The following is a 17900-nucleotide window of genomic DNA, read 5'->3' as shown; positions in this document are numbered from 1 at the left end:
TTGTAAATTCGTCCCTCGTGAATGTGCTGACTTTAGTCACGTGTCTGTCAAACCCGAGTCAGTTGCAGTTAGACGTCATTCTGTAGTTGGAAAGGAACTAGGCAGCTAGCTTGCTAACTAGCTTATTACCAGGAAGAAAAAAAGTGCACTACGACTAACGGCTTTTTGAATTAGTAGTAAATATCAAGTTTTCGAGTGGTCGATATACTAGCATGGGATGATATGGAATTTACCTACCCCAGCTGGCTAGCTAGCTAACGTTAGCGTTTTCTTTGCTCCAGCCAGTCAGCTAGCTTCCAAGGCATTTAGTGTTTGACTGTTCTTTGGGTGTCATGACTTCAGCTGATAAAACTGGAATCTTTATGTCGAGCAATACAGAAATGTTTTGATCGGTTGGCGGGACATGACATTTAGGTGTGCCTTGCTACGTTGCGGCAAAGTGAGTGTTGTTGTCGATAGCTATCTGGCTAGCTAACGTTAGTAAATAGCTAACTAACTTGAAATCAGAGTTCCCATCATCCGGTTTGTTAATTTATCAGAACCTGACAACCGAGAAATCTTCATAATGCATGATGCTTACGAACCGGTCCCTATCTTGGAGAAACTGCCTCTCCAGATTGACTGTCTTGCGGCCTGGGGTAAGTTGATATTGTCAGCAAACCAACATTGACTGGCTAACAGCAATTTCTTGACATGAACTAGCTAGTGTAGCCTAGGTACTAACTGTGTGGTTGACGCTAACTAATGGCTGGTTTCTTTGCCGTTTTGGAGAGAGATACCACATTCGTCGGAAAGCATTAATGTAGTAGAACAGTTTATATTTACTACCACTGTGTATTGTGTATGCCAGTGATGATCGCATAGGCTGTCCCCCCAAAAGGTTCCCTACGTACTTGTTTTGGGGAGAGCCCTAAGCGCCACGTAGAAAAAGGGTGCCATTTGGGTCGTATACTTATGGATGCCCTTCGTTATCTCTTTACAGATGACTGGCTGCTCGTTGGGACCAAACCAGGACACCTTCTCCTTTACAGGATCAAAAAGGATGCAGGTGAATAAGAGACGTGTGTGTGTGTGTGTGTGTGTGTGTGTGTGTGTGTGTGTGTGTGTGTGTGTGTGTGTGTGTGTGTGTGTGTGTGTGTGTGTGTGTGTGTGTGTGTGTGTGTGTGTGTGTGTGTGTGTGTGTGTGTGTGTGTGTGTGTGTGTGTGTGTGTGTGTGTGTGTGTGTGTGTGTGTGTGTGTGTGTGTGTGTGTGTGTGTGTGTTGCTATGGTGAGCATACTGTAGTATCCAGAGTAATTTCGGGTTATTTACTAGCAGGTATTTGAAACAAATGATTGCTGTCTTTCTTTGTTGTAGGCACCAACAGGTTTGAGGTGACTCTGGAGAAATCTAACAAGAACTTCTCCAAGAAAATCCAGCAGGTATGTAGGCAGATGTGGTGAGGATGGGACATATTTCTGTTGAATAAAACAAATACGGTTTGCAGGCTCCCATCTGTTTGTGCTTGCACCATGTTTTGTTTAAAGGTAACATTATTGATTAGTGTTAAGAGCTTTGTTTTAAGGCACATCAACTACATTTTCACTTTTAAGGCTCTGGGATTCGGACCAGGGACATCTCGGTTACAAACCTAACAATTGAAACACAACACTCAGCCACCAGCTTCTTTGTCATACCGTTACGAGGACAGGCTGTGTCCTGTGTTGTCTTAGGAGTATTATTGACATGATCACAGACACACTGGAACACAGGTCACCAGTGTCCCAATCCTAGGTTTAACCTCCTCTCGTCTCTCCTCCTCAGCTCTTTGTGGTGTCCCAGTACAAGATTCTTGTCAGCCTCCTGGGTACAGTAAAACAGACAGTCGGACACACATTTGGTTTTTCATCTCATTAGTCCGTATGTGGTGGGTTGTTCACATGTTTCTAAACCTCTGTTTGTTTGCATCCCCTTCTCTCCTCTACAGAGAACAACGTCCATGTCCATGACCTTCTGACCTTTCAGCAGATAACAGTGGTCTCTAAGGCCAAAGGGGCAACACTCTTTGCCTGTGATCTGCAGGTAAACAAGGAGTTCTGGGCCCATGTTTATGCTCTCAGATGAGGACCGCTGTTTTGAATTACCCCAGTCGGCATCCCCTACAATCTTGATTATCTCGGGCAGTCTTAACTTGCACTAGTTCAACTGCTAGTCTGTCAATATGCATATTCTGTCAAACCTGCATAATTGAATCACAAATGTTCAGTTTCCCGGTGACAACACTATATTCCTCTACTGTCTGTCTGTAGCAGTCCCCTTCAGGAGAGGCCAGTCTGAGGCTGTGTGTTGCGGTAAAGAAGAAGCTTCAGATGTACTATTGGAAGGACAGAGAGTTCTATGAGCTTCAGGTGAGAGAGGTTTACAAGATAGCTGGGTCACGGGATTAACAGAAGACTCTTCAGACCTCCCGTTTGATATAGCTTGTTAACCAGTATGTATTCATTGGATCAGTGTTTCTTCTGCTTGCGGGTTAGGGGGATTTTACTGCCCCAGACATCCCCAAGTCCATGGCCTGGTGCGAGAACTCTATATGCGTGGGCTTCAAGAGAGACTACTACCTGATCCGAGTGAGTGCTGTCTTTGTTGTCCTTATCCATCTTCTGAACAGAAACAATTCAAGCATGTTCAAACCAATGGAGTGAGACACTTTTTTTCCTCTAATTCCTGTTTGTTCTTCCCATGTCTGTCAGTTTTCTCTTGTTTAGTGGTTATTCTAAATGAGTCTCTCTTGTGTCTTTCTATTTTTGTCCCTCTCGGTCCTTTTCTCTGGTCTTTTGTCTTCCAGATGGATGGTCGTGGTTCCATAAAGGAGTTGTTTCCCACCGGGAAGCAGTTGGAGCCGCTGGTGGCCCCGTTGGCTGATGGGAAGGTGGCTGTGGGTCAGGATGACCTCACGGTGGTCCTCAACGAGGAAGGTGTCTGCACTCAGAAGTGTGCCCTCAACTGGACCGACATCCCAATCGCTATGGGTACTAAGCCTCTCAGCACTACTGTTCACGTGGACGTGTAATGGCACGCTCATCTCATTCTTCCACCTCCTTCTCCTTTTTGTCTTATGCCTGGCTGCTGTCAGACACCGTCAGCCATATTGGTCTTCTTTAGTTGAGATACTTCGGTGCTGATAAACCTGACCTTGGAATATTCTGTGTTCAGCAGAGGAAGTATAAGTTGGTTCCTACCCGGCAGGGGGGTTAGAATGGAATTTTCAACTAGTCCTCCGTGTTTTTATTGGGTGTCACTATATGTTATGTTGGGATTACTCTCTTTACAGTCACCGCCCTTACTACTGCAGTCACTACCACTAGTTGAACCTATTTCACTACCACTAGTTGAACCTATTTCACTACCACTAGTTGAACCTATTTCACTACCACTAGTTGAACCTATTTCACTACCACTAGTAGAACTGACTTCACTACCACTAGTAGAACCTATTTCACTACCCCTAGTAGAACTGACTTCACTACCACTAGTAGAACTGACTTCACTACCACTAGTTGAACCTATTTCACTACCACTAGTAGAACCTATTTCACTACCACTAGTAGAACCTATTTCACTACCACTAGTAGAACCTATTTCACTACCACTAGTAGAACCTATTTCACTACCGCTTGTAGAACCTATTTCACCGCCAGTAATACAAGACAAGCTAGTGAACACCCACATCCTCTTCAGCACATGTAGGTTACACATGGACCAATAAAATGTATTTATAAAGCCCGTTTTACAGCAGCAGGTGTTACAAAGTGCTTTTACAAAACACCTGGCCTTAAACCCCAAGGAGCAAACAACAAACGTGTCTGTTGTCTTCTGTGTGACGCCATCACCTTTGACTTGCAACACAAAACACTACATGTTGTCACTTTGAGGACGAAGGAAGCTGGACAACAGTACTGGTATTTTTTAATATTACGGACATATTATGTTTTCAAATGACCCTGGAGACAAATATGCTTGACAGCGAACAGAGCTTTTAAAAATACTCTTGTTTTTTTTTACGTCTCTGTTGTATTTCATATCATGGAAGGCAGCGGTAGCTGTCTAAAGGGGAAATGAATGCTTGAAGCTATTGGGGTTTTGAATTCAAACAGCAATTTCCCTTTTTAGATTGAACTGCCTGATCATGTGGTTCTGGCATGAAACTGGACAGGAAGATAATCTGAGGCTCGTACTATCATCCTATGAATATTTCCCCGACCTCCGGACATCAGTTTTGCAAGTTTGCATGAATAGTCGAGGCTGTTGGGGTGTTACACGAGGGGCTAGTTCTTAAGCAGCTTGTCATAAGATGCCCCCTGTGTGGCTTTCAAATGATCAGACCACTTCCTGTGGGTAATGTTAATCATGCAGCCCTGCCATAAGTGTCTACACTTCTCCCTGCACGCCTCGCTCAGTCCCGCTGCAACCGCTAATACTTGAATGGTGTACACACAATCACATGCAGTCATGCACACTTTCTTATCTCTTTGCATGACTGGTTTGCTAAGACCTTGGATTTCCCCCTAGAGTTGGTAGTCTGTGCCAAATGGGCCTCTGTTCAGTGTTGGCATACTGAACGCCCTGCACTTGCTGGCTTGCCTCTGACGGAAAGCTTTTTGAGATCACTGAATGGCACTTATCGTATGAATAGGGATGTTAACCCTGGTTTCCCGGCTAAGTTTACATTCTGGCTTTCATGTTATCGTAGCCACAGAGTCCTCCTCAGATTGCCTATCATTTCCTCACTATTCCTTATTGTAGCCCGTGTTGTGAATGTAAATAGGAATGTGTACAACCCTCCTGGTAAAATAAGCCTTCAGTCTTAAAAAAGACCTTCAGTAAAATAAGCCTTCAGTCTTAGATCTTTCATCCCTGTCCTGTCTGGGTAGCTGTAGCTTGAGTGCTATGTTATTCCTGGGCAGTAGATGGCTGGCCCCACTAGGATGTCCTGCCTACGCCACTAGCCTCCATGTCTCAGTCCGTACATCACAACTCATGCACCTTCAGACTTGAATTGGAGCATTTATTACATTTTGTGTGAAAACATTTGACTTGATAAAGGTACGTTTGACATTGGTGATGTCAGCAGTCCTGTGGACCGTTCTTGTTGATAATTGTGGTGATTTTTTTTAAATCCTTCTAATACAGTGTGCTCATCTCTCTATTATTTTTTTCCCCTCCCTCCAGAGCACCAGCCCCCCTACATCATAGCTGTCCTGCCTCGCTATGTAGAGATCAGGACCTTTGAACCCAGGCTGCTAGTTCAGAGTGTGGAACTGCAGAGACCTCGTTTCATCACATCAGCTGGGTGAGAATCCAGGCTAGTTACCTGAATATACACATGAGCTGTGGGAGAATCCTGGCTAGCTACTTCAATATGCAAATCATTCGGGGGTGAATCCAGGCTAATTGAAACAACATGGTTCTGTCGTCCGGCCCAGGCCCAACATAGTGTACGTTGCCAGCAACCATTTTGTATGGCGCCTGGTACCGGTGTCCATCGCCAGCCAGATCCGACAGCTCCTACAGGACAAGCAGTTTGAACTGGCCCTGCAGCTGGCGGTGAGTTGTCAGTCATTACCATCACATTCAGTTTGAATGGGCCCTGCAGCTGGCGGTGAGTTGTCAGTCATTACCATCACATTCAGTTTGAACTGACCCTGCAGCTGGCGGTGAGTTGTCAGTCATTACCGTCACATTCAGTTTGAACTGGCCCTGCAGCTGGCGGTGAGTTGTCAGTCATTACCATCACATGCCCTTAGAACTGGCCCTGCAGCTGGCGGTGAGTTGTCAGTCATTACCATCACATTCAGTTTGAACGGGCCCTGCAGCTGGCGGTGAGTTGTCAGTCATTATCATCACATACGTGATATATTTCAGTGCATTCATGCCAAAAAGTTTTCTCAGCCGGCGACTGTTTTCAGAATGTGGAGTTGGAATTCCAACAAGTAACCTTTAGAAGGATTCTTGCTCCCTCGAAAGGTTTTTTCAGGAACCCAAAAGTGTTCTTTTGTGGATTTGTTTTAATGGTTGTTCCCAGAGGACAGGACAAAGGACTGAGGTATAACACCTGCTTGTCAAAGTGTGACTGACTACGTTCCTGTTTCTTCCCTCATCCCTGTCTCGCCCCTTATCTCGTCCCTTTCTCTCGACCCTGTCTCTCCTCTTATCTCTCCCCTCATCCCTGTCTCCTCCCGTCCTCCCTCTCTCTCCACCAGAAGATGAAAGATGATGCGGAGGGAGATAAGAGGCAACAGATTCACCACATCCAGAATCTCTACGCATTCAATCTTTTCTGTCAGAAGAGGTTTGATGACTCCATGCAAGTGTTCGCCAAGCTCGGCACAGGTACGGCTTTGGCCTTTATCGCGCTACGGCTTTGGCCTTTATCGCGCTACGGCTTTGGCCTTTATCGCGCTACGGCTTTGGCCTTTATCGCGCTACGGCTTTGGCCTTTATCGCGCTACGGCTTTGGCCTTTATCGCGCTACGGCAATGGCCTTTATCGCGCTACGGCTTTGGCCTTTATCGCGCTACGGCTTTGGCCTTTATCGCGCTACGGCTTTGGCATTTTATCTAAGTAAGGTTTTATGTCTCGGTCTAGGCGTGATTTTTGTATTACACCAAGAGGTGTTGATGTATGAGTAAATTACATAAATATAAAATGTTCCTAGTCGTCAAGTTGAAACCCAAACCCTCCAAAGTGGAGTAGTGTGTGGCGCTGCCATGTTTGGAGCAATTGCAGTTATCAGTCTTTTTCAGTTGGCTCTGGGATTCAATCTAGCAACAGGGCAGTTGCTCTAACTGCTAGGTCACAAGTGTTAATAACTAATTGTCTTTGAGGCAGACTTCATTATAAGTTGTGTCTGGCTAAACGCATCTCAAATCGATAACATTCATGGTTACATTGTACTCTAACCATGCTCCCCCAGACACAACATGCTATAGGGCTGTACCCTGACCTACTGTATTCTAACCGTGCCCCCCCCCAGACCCGACACACGTGATTGGGCTGTACCCTGACCTACTGTATTCTAACCGTGCCCCCCCCCAGACCCGACACACGTGATTGGGCTGTACCCTGACCTGCTGTATTCTAACCGTGCCCCCCCCCAGACCCGACACACGTGATTGGGCTGTACCCTGACCTGCTGTATTCTAACCGTGCCCCCCCCCCCAGACCCGACACACGTGATTGGGCTGTACCCTGACCTGCTGTATTCTAACCGTGCCCCCCCCCCCCAGACCCGACACACGTGATTGGGCTGTACCCTGACCTGCTGTATTCTAACCGTGCCCCCCCCCCAGACCCGACACACGTGATTGGGCTGTACCCTGACCTGCTGTATTCTAACCGTGCCCCCCCCCCAGACCCGACACACGTGATTGGGCTGTACCCTGACCTGCTGTATTCTAACCGTGCCCCCCCCCCAGACCCGACACACGTGATTGGGCTGTACCCTGACCTGCTGCCCTCCGACTACCGCAAGCAGCTGCACTACCCAAACCCCCTGCCTGCCCTGTCTGGAGCAGAGCTGGAGAAGGCTCATCTGGCTCTCATAGACTACCTGACACAGGTGGGTGGACTTGTGCGGCAGGGAGATGTGTGCCTGCCTTCTCTCTCCCTCTCTCCCTCTCTCCCTCTCTCTCCCTCTCTCTCTCTGTGTGTGTGTGTGTGTGTGTGTTTCCCCGACCTGGATTTAATTATCCGTCTCGTGTCCCAGAAACGCAGTCACCTGGTCAAGCAGCTGAATGACTCGGACCCCTCCACCCCCTCCCCCCTCATGGAAGGGACGCCCACCATCAAGAGCCGAAAGAAACTGCTGCAGATCATTGACACCACACTGCTCAAGTGCTACCTGCACGTACGTATGGCAGAACCTCTGTCCCAAATGCAACCCTGTGCCCTATGTAGCGCGCTGCTTTTGGCCTCACATGACTTGGCTCGTCACCCCTCTGTCTTTTCAGACCAATGTGGCCCTGGTGTCCCCTCTGTTGCGTCTGGAGAATAACCACTGTCACATTGAGGAGAGCGAGTACGTCCTGAAGAAAGCCCACAAGTACAGCGAACTCATCATCCTCTACGAGAAGAAGGGCTTGCACCAGAAAGGTAATGAGTTGGTGGATGGAGAAGGACTTGTTCCAGAAAGGTAATGAGTTGGTGTATGGCGCATTGTCAAAAGGACAGCTAGACTAAATACACATGCACAGTGCCTTGCAAAAGTGTTCAGACCACTAATCAAATCTCTCTTAGTATTGAATTACAAACATTTGAATTGAATTACAAACCTCTATTTTACAAACATCTATCTGATCTTTTATTATTACTGCAAAATCTATTACATGCTGACATTTATGTTGGGAAACATGTTACTTCCAGGTACTCAACCCCTGTGCTGTGAAAGCTCCCAGTTGGGACAGATTAAAGAAACCAAGACACCGCTACTTTTTGGCCCCCGCGTGTGAACCGTTGACGTTACTGTGGTGTTTCTCGACAAAAACTGCCCTGCTAAATGTCACTGCTCAGGCTGAGTGTCTGAAGCAAGCAAGATTATTTCTATAGCACAACTTATACATAAATGCAATTAAATTTTATTTGTAAAAAATACAATCGCAAACAAATAATCAAATGAAAACATCAAAACAACATCATAATAACAAAACATAGAATAAGATAATAGAATAAAAACATGGAAGCTATAAGAGCTGTAAGGCTAAACAGTGTGGTTAAGTTTAAGTGCTCAGTCATAGGCACATGAAAAGAAGTGTTTTAACCTGGATTTAAAAATGGATACAATTGGGGCTCGTCTAAGATCTTCTGGTAGTTAAATTAAGACCATAAAGAATTCTGTGGAGGTTAGAGAAATAATACAAATACACAGACAGGAAAGGGTCTTAAATGGTACACGTGTTTGGATATCCCAGTGACAACAGGTGGATCGGCAATCAGGAAGTGGAAGCTGCATCTCACCAGCCAGGTGCTGTCAAGAAAAGCCATTCCCTAAAAAATCTGCTCACAAAGATGAAGGGGACTTATGAGAGAAGCCACAGAGAGGCCAATAATCACTTTGAAGGAGCTACAGATTTCATTGTATGGGGTTGATTGTGCACAGAGCAATCGTATTAGGGGCTCTGCATTGAACTGATTATTATTGGAGGGTGGCCGTTTCTCAAAAAATATAATTGAAGCACGTGAGTGAACTGCGTACCATGTCGGAATAGGTCGTTTAGTCAGATTAGACCAAATCTTTGTCCAGAACTCAAACGCCAACCTAACCCGGCCAATGCCTTAACCCAAGCCATCCTGCCGGGAAGTGTGGTGGTGCTGGCCAGTGGGCCAGAATCATGCCAAAATACTTAAACTGTTATGGCCACAGAAGGTGGACATAAACCTAAGCCAATGTTGGCCCGTGATTTGGTGTGTCAGTATTTAATATAAACTAATGAATGGGATGAAATGTCAATGTACCGTTTGTAATTTAGTAACATTTGAGAATTGGTCAGAAGTACTTTTGCAAGGCACTGTAGGTCACTAACACTATGTTAACATGGAAGTCATTCAGTAGACACACCTGATTATCAGTATAAAAAAGAGCAGGGACTAAATCCCATTACAATTATTGCAAGTTAAACCTTTTAAAAATAGCCACCATGTGCCATCTGTCATATTAATAAAAAGCAAACAGTGTCACACAAGGTCTCCTGTTTTGAGATGCATTCCCCAGATAGATCCAGTTGTTGCTCTCCTGGGACTGGGTTGGATGCCGGCCCAGCACGCCATTGAACCAGTCATCTCTGAACCCTTCAGAACAGCTGTTTATGTTGGGTTAACTTATTTTATAGCTGTGGTTCTGGGCCAGAGGGTTTTTAATCAGTCTGCCACAAGCTGTTCCAGTGATGTAATGCTGCTTATATTTCTCTGCCCTCTCTCACACTCATCTGTCTCCTCTGCTCCCCGTCTCCTCTGCTCCCCGTCTCCTCTCTCCTGCCAGTTCCTTCTTGCATTACAACTGATCTGATTGTGCAGCCACTCATGCCCTTTTACCTTCATTCTCTTCTTGTGTCACTTTTTGATCCTCCTCTTCACCTCCTCCTGACCCTGTTGTTCCTCCAGCCCTGCAGGTTCTGTTGGACCAGTCCACCAAGGCTAACTCCCCTCTGAAGGGCCATGAGAGGACTGTGCAGTACCTCCAGAGACTGGGTGAGTCCGCCAGCGCCCTAGCCATTGTGATTACAACAACACGACCAAGCGCCATACACACACACACACACACACACACACACACACACACACACTCTCAGTAGTGCTGCCCTGAGTGATACAATGTTCTGTCCTCAGGGATGGAGAATCTGGGCATCATCTTTGAGTTCTCTCCCTGGGTGCTGAAAATGTGTCCTGAAGATGGACTGAAGGTATGAGTGGTTCTGTAAGCCCCCCCCCACCTCCCTGACCCCTCCCCTCTCTGACCCGGCCCCTCCCTGACCCCGCCTGACGGCGTGAGGCTCATGTTTAGTAGCGCGTAATCCGTGATCGAAGGAGAGGATCAATAAATCCATTGCATGGATGGTGTTGGGATTCTGAGGGACGGAATGATCTCAGAGTTCACGTTTGTCCCAGATCTTCACAGAGGACCTGACTGAGGTGGAGACGTTGCCCCGGGACAAGGTTTTGAACTTCCTGAAGGAGGGCTTTAAGGAGCTCGCAATCCCTTACCTGGAGCACATCATCCACGTCTGGGACGAGACCGGGCCGGAGTTCCACAACGTCCTCGTCCAGCTGTACCTGGAGAGAGTCCAGGGCCTCATGAAGCAGTACCTCAACTCCCTTCCTGACGGTAACTCCAGTTACTTCTATTAACACCGATACTACTACTTAGCACCAATAATACTTCTGGTCCCCGGGACGATCCCGGGCCTCATTAAGCAGTGAAACCTACTTTCAGACCTCACTGGAGCCGCGTACTTTGTATGCTACTCCATTTTAATTCTCGCCCTGTGCTTTTTTTGAAGTTTGAGAGCGAATTCTCCTCCCGTTATAATTGATGTGTGAGGCCTCTGTCTAGGGGTGCCAGCGGTGGCTGCTGGGAAGGAGGAGGGGGACCTGGGGGAGTTCCGGAACAAGCTGCTGTGCTTCCTGGAGGTTTCCACAAGTTATGAACCGGGGCAGCTGATCAGCGACTTCCCCTTCGATGGTAAGGACACTGTGGTGTAGACCGTAGGACCGGAATGAGTCCACGCCAATTCTAAACGTCGTTTTTATCGGGGCTGTTTCTATCACTGAATAACGGTTATGGACAACTCATGAAGTTTGGGCTGAAACCAAGAGTTTGTCACTACAACCTGTGGTTGGTTGCTGCCGCCTCAGGTCTCTTGGAGGAGCGGGCGTTGCTGCTGGGACGGATGGGGAAACATGAACAGGCCCTCTTCATCTATGTACACATCCTGCAGGACACACGGATGGCAGAGGAGTGAGTAGTTCTGCCTGGCAATTGCCTCACTCACTCACACACACAAGCTTCATCACTGTAACGCCCTGACTGTCGGGCAGCATTTAACGGAAAACAACACTGAGTGTTTCAACAGCATGGATCATGTTTTTCAAAATGCCTGGTATCCCCCAGAACCAGCACCTCTTCCGATCAGACTTTGGATTGGGAGGGTTTTCACGGCCCTGGCCTTTGGCGTTTTGGACTTCTTCTACACCCGTCACGTTGCTGAAGCACTTTACTTTAGCTTGGCCGATTTGACTCTGTCAGGTTAGCTGTCACTTCGGCAGAGAAAAGGATAGGCGTTAATGTGGCGGTTGTACATTTTTGGTGATTGACACACTTCCCATCTTTTGAGAAACGTCAGGGTCACATTCAGACCAGACCAATGATACACAAGTCATTTCTTGTTTGGGGGGGGGGGGGGTCAGGGGGGTCAGGTCCTTCCCGGGACAGTTCTTTTGTACCTACATCTTTTCCCAGAACCACCTGGAATCCGACGGAAGGAAAGATTTTTCTCCGCCACTGACCCATCCATGTATATTTACAGTATATCTCAAAAAGTACATTTATTTCCGTAGTTCCCATCAAAAAGTGACACATTCGTATATTCTATATTCATTACACATGAAGGGAAACATTTCAAGCCTCCCCCCCCCCCCCAATCCAATGATTACGGCTTACAGCTCATGGAAATAAAAAATCCAGTATCTCAAAATATTTGAATAAAAAATGTATAATACAGAAATGTCGACGTGAGAGGAGCTCTAATCAGCTAATTAACTCCCTGAGCCTTCAGTACACACAACCACAATCAGGGGGAAGACTCCTGACTGGACAGTTGTCCAGAAGACACTCACTGACACCCTCCACCGGGAGGGTAAGCCACAGGTCATTGCTCATATATATCTCAGTTCTTTTCTCTCGGTCTCCTCAGGTATTGCCACAGCCATTACGACAAAGAGACCGAAGGAAACCGAGATGTGAGTATCTCTCTGGTCCGTCTGTAATATTGACACCCAATGAGCAATATAAAATGCTACAAGGCACTGGGCTTCATAAGCATTCCAGTTTTTTATAGTCTTACAGGTGTGTTATTCCAGTGATCTTGTAGTTGCACAGGTGTACCTGTCTGAATTCCAGTGTTACCGTTACACAGGTGTACCTGTCTGAATTCCAGCGTTACCGTTACATAGGTGTACCTGTCTGAATTCCAGCGTTACCGTTACACAGGTGTACCTGTCTCTACTGCGCATGTACCTGTCCCCTCCTGACGTCCACTGCCTCGGACCAATCAAAATGGAGCTGTCCGAACCACAAGCCAATCTAAAAGCAGCCCTGCAGGTTCTGGAGTTGCATCACAGCAAGCTGAATACCACCAAGGTGAGGGAAGGCTCTTGTTTTAATCCTTCCCTAAAACTGTTTTTAGGCTGTTTCTGGCATCAGAGTTGAGGGTTTATAAACAGGATTCTGTAACCTGTAGAGTGGAGCTCCTCTCTGCTCCGCCTCCTCACAGAGTTTAATTTCCCCTGGCTGCCTTGCTGAGGGTTAGGGGATATGAAGAGGGGGTTTTCACCTTTAAGATCCCTGAGGGACACAGGGTTTTATGTCATCCCCTCATCATGTGGGTTATTAAGATCCATGTCTATATATAACCTGTTCTTCTGGATAATGGGGGTTATATTAGTTAGTGTTGTCAGTTAGTAGTAGTTAGTACATTCAGTTAGTAGTAGTTAGCCCACGTGCGTTTATGAATTATTACCATTTGTACTCCTAATATGTTCACCCAGCACAGCCAGAAGAGGACTGGTCACCCCTCGGAGCCTGGTGCCTCTCTAGGTTTCTTCCTAAATTTCAGCATTTTTAGGAAGTTTTTCCTAGCCACTGAAATTCAGCACTACAGTTGTTTGCTCCTTGGGGTTTAAGGCCAGGTGTTTTGTAAAAGCACTTTGTGGCAATTGCTGATGTAAAAAGGGCTTCATAAATACATTTGATATTATTAGTACATTCAGTTAGTAGTATTTAGTACATTCAGACTATCCGTCAGGCCATCAATGTGTTATATTGTCTTTAGCTCTGTCTCTTCTGTACCAGGCCATCAACCTGCTGCCAGCCAACACTCAGATAAGAGAGATCCGTGTGTTTCTGGAGAGTGTCCTGGAGGAGAAGGCCCAGAGGAAACGATTTGACCAGGTCCTCAAGAGTCTACTGCAGGCTGAGTTCCTACGGGTAGGAGACCTGGGGGTGGGCTGGCCAGACAAGCTGATCCCGAAGGCTACTAGTCATTTCGCTAACAGTAGTTGCGGAACTATCTGTCTAATATTTCAGACTCAACACTGAGAATATTTCAAACTAGACATTTAAAATGTGATCCACAAATTCTGACTGTTGACAAGCTCCAATTAATTCCTTTAAACTTTTTTAGCATTTATGTGACAAAATCTTGCCACAGTTACTTATTACGGTCACTGTATATTCCTACCCCTGCTACATTTTGGTTTTTTTCTAAAAGTGTATGTGTGTGTGTTCAGGTCCAGGAGGAGCGGATCTTCCACCAGCAAGTCAAGTGCATCATCACTGAGGAAAAGACTTGCAGGGTCTGTAAGAAGAAGATCGGAAACAGGTAAGACGGTTGTTGAACTTGTGGTCTTTGTAGGAAACGGGTAAAACCCTGCATGTGTTTTTACCTACTAGTAAATCAGAATGAATGGTTCTGAGGATATTCTGATCCTGAAACACCTGTCTCTGTCTGTCTGTCTCTGTTCAGTGCCTTTGCCAGGTATCCTAATGGTGTTGTAGTCCACTACTTCTGCTGCAAGGACCGAGGAGTGTGTCCTACGGAGCAGTGACACCTCTGTCCCCCACCCCGTTGGATGCAAAGTATTCTGGGAGACTAACAGAATGTTCCCTGTGTACTCAAGTCAGAATGGTACAGAATAGTGCCCTCCTGTGGACTACAAATCCCAAACTGCACTCTGGAGGAAAAGGCAGGAAGTGTTTTGTTTTAGTTTTTTTTCTTCCCGAAACACTCCTCTGCAGACGGTCTATCGGGAATCGGAAGACTGCCCCGTGTCCAGGACGCTCCTTTCCCCCTCCCTCTATATTACTCTAGCCCCCCCCAGCTCTCCCTGTTTGCATGAGGTGGCAGGTGGAATGAGATGTGGTGGGGGAAGATGCGTGGCCAATTGTGTGAGAAGATGTTAACATTTAAGCATGGATCACTAATGTAGCTACAAACTGCTCACACCTGCCGGAGATAAAGAGCACCTCACGGTACGAGTGCGTTTCTGTTCTTGTCCTTGTTGTATGTAACATGTTGCCTGTGTGAGAAAACGGAAAACAAACACTGCTCTTGCTTTTTTTCCCTTTGCTGTTCTGTTTCTCCTCCTCGCCGCCGCCTCTGACTCAACACGCCATGGTCTAACTTGACTTACCTGATGCCTTGTGGGACTTTTAAGAATGTAACTTAACGGCAGCCTGTTGCTTTACACTTTTTATTGTTTCCAGTTAGCGTCTTTCTGAAAGCCAGACTCCACCGCTCGTCCAGTCTGCTCCATGTGCTCCGACAACGGTTTTATTTTTGTTCTTTTTGTAGTTCTGCTGCCTGCATTAAGCCTGTTTTGGGAGTTTCAAAATCCATCTCTTTTTTTTTTTATTGATTCCTATTTCTTCATTTTGGAAACACTGCTTATTGTTTATTAACACCGAAGTATGGCACTTTAAAAGGTTGCTCTTAAGTTATGTCTTTATTTATTCTAATGTGTTGGGACTGGAGGAAGATGTATTTGAGAATGGAATCAAGGATGTGATCGGCACACTATTCCCTCTATAGTGCACTACTTTTCACTAGGGTCCATAGCACCCTATTAACAGTGTAGTGCACTACTTTTCACTAGGGTCCATAGCACCCTATTCCCTATATTACTACTTTAGACCGGGGCCCCTGAGACAAAGTAGGTAATGCACTGGATAAGAAGTAAGTTGTGTATCACAGATTCTAGCAACATTTTAATCGGATAGCTACAGCATCAGCCGACGGTCCACCTGTTTGTTAGTCAGGTCTGCAGCTTGCTATCTTCTCAACCTGACTGTTGTTAATGAAAGTCTGTAGCTGACTACTGTCCTTGCCTTGGCAGTTGTTAACGGAGGTCTGTACCTAGCTCCCCTCTTAGCTGAAACTGTTATGAAGGTCAGTAGCTTGCTACTATCTTAGTCTAAGACTGTTGCAACATCTCACTGTTGGAAGTTCAAATCATTGGTACCATTATGTAAATAATGAGTGAGTGATAATAAAGTGTTTATTGTTATTGCTATTTCTTATTCTACAGAGCAAATCAACAGGTGTGTCTGTTGCTTGAAATAATAAACATATTTACACACATGGAAGTTGTCATGTTTTTATTAAATGCAGGGATGGCAGAAATCATTTCACTCCTAGAGGAAAGTGGTTTTCACATTTCTTAATTTCCCTTACAGTGGATTATTGTTTTTTAAATGATGGTGCAAATGGGTGGAGGTGTCTAGTGATGACAATTTCCAAGCCGGATTTCTAGATGGCTATCGAAAGCAATGTTAAAATCTATGCCTCCGTCATCTCCATCACATGGCCATATTTTAACACACATCAGGGAAGAATAATGGTTTGATTTGAGTGTATATCAGAGAATAGTGGTTTGATTTGAGTATATATCAGAGAATAGTGGCTTGATTTGAGTATATGTCAAAAATAATGGTTTAATTAAATTGTACATCAGTGAAGAATGTTTTTGAGTTTACATCAGAGAAATATAATATAATTTTTATTGACAGAAGCTTGACAGGAGGTACATTGGAACCAAACCGTTCTCTAGTAACATGAGTATGAGAATAGTAGGCTGCTATTAAGACATTAGTTAACTCTGGTTTGGGGCAACAAAGCTTGTTTTTTACTTGTACAGCAACATTTATAGAACAAGCACATTAAGCAAAATCATTGCTAAGATCGAAATGACTGCAGTTGCTGGTTATTGTTTTCAGGATAATTCTATAATCTGTTTATTACTTGACACATGAAATAGTGTTGAACCCACTGCCATTGAAGTAGTCAGAATGTATGTGTGGTCAATGTCTATATGTGTAGTCAGAATGTATGCGTGTGTGGTCAGAATGTCTGTATGTGTGGTCAGAATGTATGCATGTGTGGTCAGAATTATGCGTGTGTGGTCAGAATGTCTGTGTGTGTGGTCAGAATGTATGCGTGTGTGGTCAGAATGTTTGTGTGTGTGGTCAGAATTATGCGTGTGTGGTCAGAATGTCTGTGTGTGTGGTCAGAATGTATAAGTGTGTGGTCAGAATGTATGCGTGTGTGGTCAGAATATCTGCATGTGTGGTCAGAATGTCTGTGTGTGTGGTCAGAATGTATGCGTGTGTGGTCAGAATGTATGTGTAGTCAGCATTTCACACCAGAAGACCAGGAGAGAGGTATAGAATTCAGAGAGTTGATGAATAGCTACACTAATGAGCAGAAACATTTTGACTGCCTGCCTCATATGTTGTTGGTCTTCCCCAAATCAGCAGCGACCCACCGAGGCATGTACTCTCCAAGACCCCTGAAGGTATCCTGAGGTGTCTGGCACCAAGACATTAGCAGCAGATCCTTCAAGTCCTGTAAGCTGCTTTGTAGAGACGTTGTGGATCAGACTTGTTGGTCCAGCACATCCCACAGATGCACAATCAGATTGAGATCTGGGGAATATGGAGGCCAGGGCAACACATTGAACTGTTCATGTTCGTCCAGAACCAGCAGAACATCGCCCAGAGCATCACACTCCCTCCACCGGCTTGTTGTCTGCCCACAGTGCATCCTGGTGCCGTCACGTCCACGGCCGTCCACGATGTCAACCAAAACGGGACTCATCAGGCAACCTTTTTGCACTGCTCATAGGTCCAGTTCTGATGCATGCGTGCCAAGTGTAGGCACTTTCGACAGTGGCCACTGACCGTAGCTGCAGACCACTGACCGGTCTGCAGCTACGCAGCCCCATATGCAGCAGGGTGTGATACACTGTGTGTCGTGTCACGTTCCCCCTGTATCCATCATTAACATGTTCTGTGACTTGTGCCACGGTAAACCTTCTGTCGGTTCAGACCAGACCGGATTGCCTTCAAACGTCGGCGTGCCTTGGGCGTCCAACACCCTGTCATCGCTTTGTGGTTTGTCTACTGTAGGTACTCATCATGGCCGACCGGGAGCACCCCACAAGGCTTGCTGTTTCAGGAATGCTCTGACCCAGTTGTGGGGCCATGACAATTTGCACCTGGTTTAAGTCGCTCAGGTGTTTATTCCTGCCCATTTTTACTGCATCCAACACATTGACTACAAGCAGGGCTGTCCCTAGCCTTCTGGGGCCCTAAGC

General features: G+C 46.0%; 1 protein-coding gene across 4 annotated transcripts; it reads left to right on the top strand.

Moving 5' to 3' along the window:
* Positions 1 to 25: 25 nt before the first annotated feature.
* On the top strand, positions 26 to 15886 carry vps39 (VPS39 subunit of HOPS complex). Of its 4 annotated transcripts, XM_029125524.2 has the most exons (25): positions 27 to 439; positions 540 to 638; positions 983 to 1048; positions 1356 to 1420; positions 1803 to 1845; positions 1966 to 2060; positions 2288 to 2386; positions 2513 to 2605; positions 2824 to 3007; positions 5208 to 5328; positions 5462 to 5582; positions 6239 to 6368; positions 7454 to 7596; positions 7744 to 7884; positions 7988 to 8129; positions 10134 to 10220; positions 10359 to 10432; positions 10638 to 10854; positions 11083 to 11211; positions 11385 to 11487; positions 12443 to 12488; positions 12739 to 12888; positions 13600 to 13734; positions 14037 to 14128; positions 14273 to 15886. In XM_029125524.2, the coding sequence occupies exons 2-25, from the start codon at positions 566 to 568 to the stop codon at positions 14352 to 14354; spliced, it is 2631 nt and encodes an 876-aa protein (XP_028981357.1). In that variant the 5' UTR covers positions 27 to 439; positions 540 to 565; the 3' UTR covers positions 14355 to 15886. The 4 variants fall into 4 exon arrangements, with proteins under 4 accessions (XP_028981359.2, XP_028981357.1, XP_028981358.1 ...); XM_029125525.2 differs by having other exon boundaries at positions 27 to 638; positions 6242 to 6368; XM_034297249.1 differs by having other exon boundaries at positions 27 to 638.
* Positions 15887 to 17900: the final 2014 nt, after the last annotated feature.

This window comes from Esox lucius, chromosome 15 (genome assembly GCF_011004845.1).
Source record: "Esox lucius isolate fEsoLuc1 chromosome 15, fEsoLuc1.pri, whole genome shotgun sequence".
Lineage (NCBI taxonomy): Eukaryota > Metazoa > Chordata > Actinopteri > Esociformes > Esocidae > Esox > Esox lucius.
Note: the sequence above shows the minus strand (reverse complement) of the source record. Positions and strands in the feature narration are given on the sequence as shown.

Coding starts and splice junctions, on each gene's coding strand:
- vps39 (XM_029125524.2), top strand. CDS start 566: ATGCATGATGCTTACGAACCGGTCCCTATCTTGGAGAAACTGCCTCTC. Junction 3,008..5,207: donor CGACATCCCAATCGCTATGG/GTACTAAGCCTC, acceptor CCCTCCCTCCAG/AGCACCAGCCCCCCTACATC. Junction 13,735..14,036: donor TGCAGGCTGAGTTCCTACGG/GTAGGAGACCTG, acceptor GTGTGTGTTCAG/GTCCAGGAGGAGCGGATCTT.